At 45.2% G+C, this 10314-nt stretch overlaps 2 protein-coding genes across 2 annotated transcripts; both read left to right on the top strand.

The window, feature by feature from the left end:
- The first annotated feature begins 4882 nt into the window (after positions 1-4882).
- On the top strand, positions 4883-6322 carry LOC147957987 (uncharacterized). Its single transcript, XM_087538028.1, has 2 exons — positions 4883-5619; positions 5701-6322. Exons 1-2 carry the CDS (start codon positions 4883-4885, stop codon positions 6320-6322), a joined length of 1359 nt encoding a protein of 452 aa, XP_087394154.1.
- A 1817-nt stretch (positions 6323-8139) lies between these two features.
- LOC147957988 (uncharacterized) lies at positions 8140-9968 on the top strand. Its single transcript, XM_087531912.1, has 2 exons — positions 8140-9594; positions 9708-9968. Exons 1-2 carry the CDS (start codon positions 8140-8142, stop codon positions 9966-9968), a joined length of 1716 nt encoding a protein of 571 aa, XP_087388038.1.
- Positions 9969-10314: the final 346 nt, after the last annotated feature.

Raw genomic sequence — 10314 nt, forward strand, 5'->3', positions numbered from 1 at the left:
CCCGAAATGAAAAATGAATTTACTTTATGTTGTCAAATAATAAATTCCTTGAAAAGTGTTGGTATGGAAGGCACCCGCGGATACGGTTAGCCATGGAAAGTGAAAGTATGGTGGAAAAAGGAATAAACTTTATTTTCTGTTTGGAAACCGCCTATGATATATCAAGCATGGAAAGTGTTGGGAACTCTAAGTCATTTTCGTTGGTGGGATGGATACACCTCCCAAAATGTTTTTATCTTTAAGTTTTTCGCTTTGAGCTCTGGCACCTCTACAAATCCCTACTTTCCTCTGCGAAGGGCCTTTCTTTTACTTTATGCAATTTTTATTTTGAATTTGAGTCTCCATCTTCTCTTACAAAAAGCACCAACTAGGAGGCAATATGATCGTACTTGAGCATTGGTTATAGTTAATATGCGAGTGTGTTTCATGAATGGATCAATGATTGAGCATGATGGGCTAGTGATAGCTTATTTTATCGTTGATATTTTGAAAGACATGGTTGCTTGTTGATATGCTTGAGTATTTAAGTTATCATGTCAAAACTAGACTATTGCTTTGAACAATATAAAAGTCCAAATGTCCATGCTATAAAGAAAAGAATATGATATGACATGATAGGCAGCATTCCACATCAATTTTTTTGTTTTTATCACTTACCTACTCAAGGATGAGCTGGAGTTAAGCTTGGGGATGTTGATATGTCTTCAGCGTATCTATAATTTTTGATTGTTCCATGCTGTTATATTATCAATCTTGGATGTTTTATAATCATTTTATATCATTTTTTGGTACCAACATATTGACATAGTGCCAAGTGCCAGTTGCTGTTTTTTGCATGTTTTTACATCGCACAAAATCGATACCAAACGGAGTCGAAATGCCATGAAACTTTACGGAATTTTTTATGGACCAGAAGACACCTAATGGGCCAAGGCTGCGCATGCGGGGTGTTCCGAGGAGAGCACAACCCACCAGGGCGCGTCAGGAGGCCCAGGCGCGCCCTGGTGGGTTGTGCCCACCTCGGGTGCCCCCGGACCGCCTCTTTGCTCTATAAATACCCCAATATTTCATAAATCCTATGGGAGTCGACGAAAATCCATTCCAGCCGCCTCAGAGTCCAGAACCACCAGATCCAATCTAGACACCATCACGGATGGGGCTCACCACCTCCATTGATGCCTCTCCGATGATGCATGAGTAGTTCCTTGTAGACCTCCGGGTCCGTAGTTAGTAGCTAGATGGCTTCCTCTCTCTCGTTTGATTCTTAATACAATGGTCTCTTGGAGATCCATATGATGTGACTCTTTTTGCGGTGTGTTTGTTAGGATCGGATGAACTTTGAGTTTATGATCAGATCTATCTTTTTATCCATGAAAGTATTTGAGTTTCTTTGATCTCTTTTATGCATGATTGCTTATAGCCTCGTATTTCTTCACCGATATTTGGGTTTTGTTTGGCCAACTTGATCAATTTATCTTGCAATGGGAAGAGGTGCTTTGTAGTCGGTTCGATCTTACGGTGCTTGATCCAAGTGATAGAAGGGGAACCGACGCGTATGTATCGTTGCTACTAAGGATAAAACGATGGGGTCTATCTCTACAAAGATAGATATTGTCTACATCATTTCATCGTTCTTATTGCATTACTCCGTTTCTCCATGAACATAATACACTATATGGATGCTGGATAACGGTCGAGGTTTGGAGTAATAGTAGTAGATGCAGGCAGGAGTCGGTCTACTAATCTTGGACGTGATGCCTATGTAATGATCATTGCCTGGATATCGTCATGACTATTTGAAGTTTTATCAATTGCCCAACAGTAATTTGTTTACCCACCGTTTGCTATTTTTCTCGACAGAAGCCACTAGTGAAACCTATGGCCCCCGGGTCTCTTTCTCATATTATTTGCCTTTGCGATCTATTTTCTATGTCTTTTATTTTTAGATCTATTAAATCCAAAAATCCAAAAATAACTTGTTGCAATTTATTTTATTTGGCGTTCGATCTATCAATATTTACAACTCTCTCACGTCTGTTTGCCCATCTTCGGGCGCCGCTACCCGAAAGGGATTGACAACCCCTTTTACACGTCGGGTTGTGAGTAGTTGTTATTTGTGTGCAGGTGTTGTTTATGTTGTGTTGCTTGGTTCTCTTACTGGTTCGATAACCTTGGTTTCATATCTAAGGGAAATACCTACCGCCGTTGTGGTGCATCATCCCTTCCTCTTTGGGGAAATACCGACGTAGCTTCAAACGACATCACCGTGGCGCACCGGCGAGGCCAAGACAGGGCGGTGACCCGGCGACGGAGTGTGCGGACCTTCACTCACCATAGCTCTGATGCCAAATGTAATCTCTGTCAAAGGTAGAGATGAACTCACACACACAAGATAGAAGAAGATTACATAGGAGTTTTGGCATATCACAACTTGTGCCTTTTCTGACTATCTTTCTCTTAATTAACCAAAGTGATTACAAGAGTAGACGATGGTGCTGCTGGCCTGGTGGACGAACTCCTACTGCACCACCACCTCGCGGCAGGCACGCGCGTCAGGCTCCGGCCGTGGCGCACCGGCGAGGCCGAGACACGGTGGCAACCCGGCGTCTGAGTGCGCGAACCTTCACTCACCATCACTCTGATGCCAAGTGTAATCTTGCCAAGGTTTGAACATGAACTCACGCACACAAGATAGAAGAAGAGTACACGGGGAGTTTTGGCAACTCACAACTTTTGCCTTTTCTTACTCTTTTTTTAATTAACCAAAGTGATTAGAAGGGTATTTAAAAGGGAAGCAAACGCACGAGCCAAGTCACACACACCGGCCTGATCCTAAACTAACGCTCCACGCACACATGTACTCCACTAAACAAATGCATCCACATCCAGCCACTCCGATGGACAAACTCAACGTCTTTGCCTCAACTAACTCACCTCACTTTGAGCTAGTCTCTTGGCACGGCAACGTACAGATCCCTTTCACTCTCGGCTGCATGCATGAACCTACACAATCTATCTAAAAGTTATGCATGTACTCACAACTTCTAGCTTCACTTGACCGATGATCAGATCGCACCATTGCCGATCCATCAATCCACTTCACCATGATGCCATGCATTGTTGTACTAGACTTAGACTGAACAAACACAAGCAGAAATAAACTAGATGAACTACTAAACAACAATGGTTAACACCAACAATCACCTCCTTAACCTTGTTATGCTTTATTGGGAACTCCATGGCGACCTTCAGTACAACCCCGGCTTGTCGTTGGCGGTCGCATCGGCGAGAAGCGCCCGCTCCTTCTTCGGCTCGGTACAGTCCCTGGAGTAATGCCCGTACTCTTGGCAAGTGTAGCAATGAACCTTGTGAATGTCGAGGTTTCTCTTCTTGTTGCCGGCGCCACTGCGGTGGCGAGCAAGCCACTCCTCGTCCATGAGGAGCAGGCGACTCTCACCAACCTGGTCATAGTTGCTGGCGCCCTCGTAGCTCCGGCCCTTCGCCGTTTTGAGCCTTCCCACAAGCTCTTCCATGGACATGGTTTTAAGATGAAGCTTCTCAATGGCAATAGCTACCTGGGTATACTTGGACGGCACGATGCGGAGAAGCTTCTTCACGACCTTCACCTCGTTGTGGTTCTCGTCGAGCGTGCGCAGCTTGTTGGCGATCCCGTTCTTGCGCATGGCGAGCTTGTCGAGTGTCTCGCCGCTCCTCATGCGGACGACATCAAACTCCTTTAGGAGAGTCTGCACCATGGCCTCATGGACGCGGGCATCACCGACCCGCATGATCTTGATGGCATCCCATGCCTTCCGTTGTCGTCGCCTTCACGGCAAGTGTGGAGTGCATCTCCTGCGGCACGGCTCGCAGAATTGCCGCAAGCGCCGCCCTGTCCTGGCTGAAACTCCCGCCTCCCTCGATGGTGGCCCACACGCGTTGGGCCTCCATGTTCATCTTCATGATCAGCGACCACTCGAAGTAGTTCGTCGCCGTCAGTTGTGGGTAGACGACGGTGCTGCTGGCCTGGTGGATGAACTCCTGCTGCACCATCGCCTCGTGGCAGCCACGCCGCGGCGCACCGGCGAGGCCAAGACACGGTGGCAACCTGGCGACGGAGTGCGCGAACCTTCACTCACCATGGCTCTGGTGCCAAGTGTAATCTCTGCCCAAGGTACGAGATGAAATCATGCAGACAAGATAGAAAAAGAGTAGACGAGAGTTTTAGCACCGCACAATTTGTGCCTTTTCTGGCTTTTTTTTCTCTTAATTAACCAAAGTGATTACAAGGGTATTTAAAAGGGAAACAAAAGCACAGTCCAAGTCACACACACGGGTCTGATCCTAAACTCACGCTCCACGCACACATGTACTCCACTAAACAAGTGCATGCACATCCTCATGTACTCCACTAAACAAGTGCATGCACATCCAGCAACTCCGATGGACCAACTCAACATCTTTGCCTCAACTAACTCACCTCACTTTGAGCTAGTCTCTTGGCACGGCAACGTACAGTTCCCTCTCGCTCTCGGCTGCATGCATGTACCAATACAATCTATCTAGAACTTATGCATGTACTCACAACTCCTGGCTTCACTTGATCGGAAACGGATTATAGCTTTGTTTCAGGAAAACAAAAATACTGCACGACATTGAAACGATATAGTGTACGGATAATTAAGATGGAAAAGATTTGGCCGTCTACCAGTCGGATGTGTCCGTAGAGTCCTACCTAGATCGGATCGATGTACTTACCAATATATACGCGGGGTCGATCGATTCTGCCATCAATATGCTGCCTTCCTAACAAGACCGCCCTACTCGATCGTCTTCTTCCAATGTTCCACGATCTGATCTGACATACCGACGGTGGGGGGTGGACATGGACATGGAGCACACCGACCTGCTGGAGGACATACTCCGCAGCCTACCGCCGCGCTCCCTCGCCATCTGCCGCAGCGTCTGCAAGGCATGGCGTGCCACCGTCGACCACCGCCGTCTGCTGCGAGCCGACCTGCTCCCGCTCTCGCTCGACGCTGTCATCTACAACATAGACAAGATCGATGCCCCGAAGCTCTTCGCGCGCCGATCAACGACGCGCTACATCACCAGCAGGCTCGACTACCTCGACAACCGTCCAGACTACGCGGAGGTCATCGGTGAGATCACGGACTACTGCAACGGCCTCCTCTTGATTGAAACCGACAAGGTGGCCAACCCCGCCACGCGGCAGTGGGCGTCCTTGCCCCCACTGCCGTGTGCGTGCTTCCGGCGAAAGTCGACCTGCGGGCGTTGCTACCGCAACGGCTACCTCGTCTATGACCCTACCGTCTCGCCACATTACGAGGTGTTTTACGTTCCCCGTGTGCCCCGTAATGTACCAGCCGAGGTGGCGTCCAGCATGGAGTGGCCACCTTCGGTGTATGTCATGCATGTTTTCTCCTCGGTGACAAATTGTTGGAGGGAAAGGTCATTTAGACGAGGAGGAGATGCTGCTGGGACAATGGCCGACATGAACTCACATTGGAAAGCTGACGGGGAATTGTACTACTCCGCTCACTGGAAGGGCTCGCTCTATGTCCCTTTAAGGCATAATACAAAGGGTGGTTTTGTAATGAGGTACTACTACGTGAAGATCATTACTGTTACTACATACTGTATTTGGTGATTAACCTTTAAAGTTCATTTGCTTATGTGCAGAATAAAATTATGGAATGATAATTACCAAGTAATCGAGCTGCCAAAAGGAGGCAAAGGATCACTATTTCGTTTGGGAAAATCGAAGAAGGGGATCTATTGTGTGCAGGATATCGACGGCCGATGCACATTTAAGATTTGGCTTCTTTCTGAATCACATGCTGGCGCGATGGACTGGGTTTTAAAGAATGAAATCTGCTTTGAGACAGCATGGAGAATATATCCTTGTAAACGTGACAGTGGACCATGGATCTCACAGTCGCTTGAACAAAAGGAATCGTTGTTGGAAAAAGACGTCAACCTTGAAGTTGCAAATAAATACAACGAGGCACTATCCAAAGATGATTTTGAATGGGATTCCGATGATGAAAATGCTGTTACCACTGTAGACTGGCCCAAAAAGGGCAGCCCTGGTGCTCCAGCTCATCTTTTTTGGTGTCTGGGATTCCATGCTTACAAAGAAATTGCCCTTTTTCATGATGATTACAGAAGCGCAACATTTGCTTATTATTTAAATAGCTCAAAGGTTCGATACTTGGGAATAATGGAGCATGAGTATTCAGACGTGGATATTTCCTATGCTTACACACCGTGTTGGACGATGGACTTGCCAGGAAGAAAATGATGCATGCAAAGTTGTATGCGTATTTGGCTAGTCACGAATGTCAAACTTCTCTTTGCCTTTTTAAATAGAGAAAAGTATATTTTTCGTCCCTCAACTCTTCGCTGAGTTTAGTTTTCGTCCCTCAACTCTAAAACCGGACAGATTGCATCCTTAACTTACGAAACCGGACAAAATTCGCCCCTTCTCTCGGCGGACCCGGTTTGGATGCTGACTAGGCGCGGTTTTGACCAGTCCACGCCAACGTGGCAGGACGTCCCCACAAAACAGATGGCCTGCTCCCTCACTCTGCATCTCTCTCGCGCTCTCCCCACCCTCCCTCTGGAACCCTAGTTCTTGCGGCGGCTGTGCTGCGATTCATCAAAGGCGCCGGGGGTTGAGCGGCGGCCGGCGGCGGCCGGTCCGCGGAGGCGCGGCGGCGGTTCCCCGAACTTGTCCCTGTACGTACGGGCTCGGAGAAGCCACACAGAGGCGCTCAGCGGCGGGCGCACTGACCTGGTAAGTTCATGATTTCCCCAACTCCAGTAGTGGTCCTTGATGTAGATTAAATGTCAATTAGGCTATCAGAGTCATTGTAGCAGATGTTAATTTGTCGATCTGCGATCTGTAGGATGAAATGGATTCTCTAGATGTTTTGGCCATTCGGTTTCATTATGGAGGGGAGTTTGTGAAGAACAACGATTTGCTGCAGTACATTGGTGGTCATGTGGCTTTGTCTGAAGTTAATCTGGATCTGTTGTCTCGGCCAGAGATTGTTGGTCATTTGGAAGATCATTGGAAAGGTTTTGACAAAGATAATGTGCAGCTGCACTGGCTTATCCCTGGAAAAGAACTATACAATGGACTTGGACTACTACATGATGATGTAGCTGTTCAAAGTATGGCAAGCAACATATGTGAGGGAGGGGTAGCTGACATATATGTGGAGTCGATTTCTGGACAAACTGTAACACATCAGGATCATATGCAGGTGGACAACAGTTTTGAAGAGGATTTGTACATGCTGACAAGTGCATCAGAGGAAGGATGTAGAGGTGTTTTTACTATAAGAAGTCTAGTGAAGTGCAAGCCAAGAAGAGCAGCAAGTACTAGTGGGGATCTAGAAATTGTTCCTGTAGGAGAACAAATGCATGTAGCTGTGAATGAAGAAACAGAATTTTAAGCATTGGCGGCTGTAGCAGATACACATATGTTTGACTCTGGTTCAGACGAAGAAGATAGTGATTACTGTCCTGATGAGGAAGATGCATCTGAAGAAGATGAAGAAGCAGAACAGATAAAGAAGACGTACGCAGAGTACAAGAAAAAATCAGAAAAGGGGAGATACAGATTCTAGATCATCTATTTTTTGAGCAACCTAGAGTAGGATCATCAAAGACAGTGAAAGATGACAATTCAGAGAAAGATGACAATGACATTGACTATGATGACTCTTCTCAGTTTGATGATTCTTATGATGAAGAAGGTGAAACCAGGGAAGACAGGCGCTTCAAAAGATTTAGAGAAAGTGAAGAAACCCCACAATTTGTTTTAGGGGTGAAGTTTGGTTCAAGGGAAGAGTTTAGGCGTGCAGTTATAAGTTATGGCATTAAGCAAAAAAACTCATAAGATTTAGGAAGAATGATAATAATAGGTGTAGGGCCACTTGTGATTGGCAAACATGCAAATGGTATTGCCTTGCTAGTCTGACAAGTAAGTCAAACAGCTGGCAGATAACAAGTTTCAACGATGCACACTGCTGTCCACCTAGGAAAGACAACAAGTTGGTAACTTCAACAAGGATTGCAGCCAAATATGAGAAGGTCATCAGTTCTAACCCAATGTGGCAGATTGCACATCTGAGAAAACACATCCAGGAAGATATGTGTGTGAATGTCAGTACATCCCAGGTTAAGAGAGCAAAGAGAATGGTTATCAAGAAAATATATGATGCCATTAAAGAGCAATATACCATGATTTTTGACTACCAGCTGGAGTTACTAAGGAGCAATCCTGGAAGTACTGTAGTGTTCAAGTTAGATCCAAAAAGTAGCATTCCAACCTTTCAAAGGATTTACATCTGTTTGTCTGCTCTGAAGGAGGGTTTCAAGGCTGGATGCAGAAAAGTAATTGGACTAGATGGGTGTTTCTTCAAAGGTGCAACTAATGGAGAGCTATTATGTGCATTGGGAAGAGATGCCAATAGCCAGATGTACCCCATCGCCTGGGCGGTGGTTGAGAAAGAGACCAATGAGTCTTGGGATTGGTTTTGCTCTTTGCTTTTCAAAGATGTTGATGTGTATGATGGTAATGGTTGGGTCATTATATCAGACCAACAAAAGGGCATCATCAACGCTGTCCAGAATTGGGCTCCCCTTGCTGAACATAGGAATTGTGCAAGACATGTTTATGCTAACTGGAGGAAAGAGTATAGAATTAAAGATTGGCAGAAACTATTCTGGAATTGTGCAAAGGCTCCATGTGTGAGTTTGTTCAACTATGCAAGGGCAAAGCTTGCAAGAGAAACTGTTGAAGGTGCAAGGGCAATAACAAGGCTAGATCCCAAGCATTGGTCTAGAGCATGGTTCAGGTTAGGATCTAACTGTGACTCTGTCGACAATAACATCTGTGAAAGTTTCAACAAATGGATAATAGATGCTAGATTCTTGCCGATCATCTCAATGCTAGAGGCTATCAGACAAAAGGTGATGGTTAGAATCCAGGAAATGATTGCAAAATGCCTTAAATGGACAGGAGATATAGTTTGCCCTACAATCAACAAAAAACTGAACAAATACATTGAATATTCTGCCCAATGTGAACCTGTATGCAATGGTCAAGATATATTTGAAGTTACACAGAACAAAAATCACAGGTTTACTGTGGATTTGAATAGACTGAATTGCACATGTGGGTACTGGCAGCTTGCTGGGTTACCTTGTGTACATGCCATTTCAGCAATCCACACAAAAACAAGTGATTTGTCTCCTTACATAGCTAGTTGCTTCTATGTGGCTGCTTTCAAGAAAACATATGCCTACTGCCTGCAACCTGTCGATGGAATGGCTAGCTGGCCCATATCTCCAAGGCCAAGACCTGTAGCTCCAGGATATGTGAAAATGCCTGGTAGGCCTAAGACTCAGAGGAACAAAGAGAAGGGTGAGAAGAAAGTTTCCAAAACAAAGTTACCAAAGACAGGCACGGTGATCAGATGTTCGAAGTGCAAAGGGACGGGGCACAATGAAACAACTTGTCATATAAAAGAAAGCAGCCAACCAGCTCAAACTGTGAGGCAGGTTAGTAAAAAATCTCTTCACTTTATATGTATGTACTTATTTTTCTTCAGTTTCTATCTGCACATATTTTTAACTTGTGATCTCTTCTAATTTCTGTACATATTTTATTTCAGCCCATGGCTTCACAACAAAGCAGCAGTGCACCCAAGACTTCAAAAGGGACAAAGAGGTCTGCTTCTAACATGTTGGCATCTACTGTAGACAAGGGAAAAGGAGTGCAGAAACAGAAAGGGCCATCTAAAGCTTCTGTCAAAGGGGTGCATGTTAATGTCAGTTCAAGCTCAGCCGTGACAGTGAATGTGAGCTCTGGTGCTGCTAATTCTCAGTGCAATTCAAAAAGGCCAAAAAAACTACCAAAGAAGCTACTTGATTAGTTCCAGAATGTGTTTGCTAGCATTGCAAACTGTTTGATTGTCTTATTATCTAGACTATGTGTTTGTTTCTATTTCTAGAACGTGTTTGTTTGAATTTCCAGTATGTATGAATCATAATGTCATTTGTGGAACATAATGCCCAGTATGTGTGGATCTTAATGTCATTTCCAGTGTGCATGGATCAGAATGTGTTTCTTTCAATTTCCAGTGTGTATGTATCATTAAATCTCCAGTTTGTTTGTTCATGTCTGTGCAACAGAAACAGTGATCATACATGAATGTTTGTGCAACAAAAACTGTGATCATATATGTTCAAAATTCAGACAAAAATACTGCTGAAATTCAG

The sequence above is a fragment of the Triticum urartu genome, chromosome 7A (genome assembly GCF_056163025.1).
Source record: "Triticum urartu cultivar PI428250 chromosome 7A, HENAU_Tu73, whole genome shotgun sequence".
Classification (NCBI taxonomy): Eukaryota; Viridiplantae; Streptophyta; class Magnoliopsida; order Poales; family Poaceae; genus Triticum; species Triticum urartu.

Excerpts from the sequence above, each read along its gene's own strand:
- LOC147957988 (XM_087531912.1), top strand. The coding sequence starts at position 8,140 with ATGTGGCAGATTGCACATCTGAGAAAACACATCCAGGAAGATATGTGT. Across the intron at positions 9,595-9,707 it reads CAGCTCAAACTGTGAGGCAG|CCCATGGCTTCACAACAAAG; the intron begins GTTAGTAAAAAA and ends ATTTTATTTCAG.
- LOC147957987 (XM_087538028.1), top strand. The coding sequence starts at position 4,883 with ATGGACATGGAGCACACCGACCTGCTGGAGGACATACTCCGCAGCCTA. Across the intron at positions 5,620-5,700 it reads AAGGGTGGTTTTGTAATGAG|AATAAAATTATGGAATGATA; the intron begins GTACTACTACGT and ends GCTTATGTGCAG.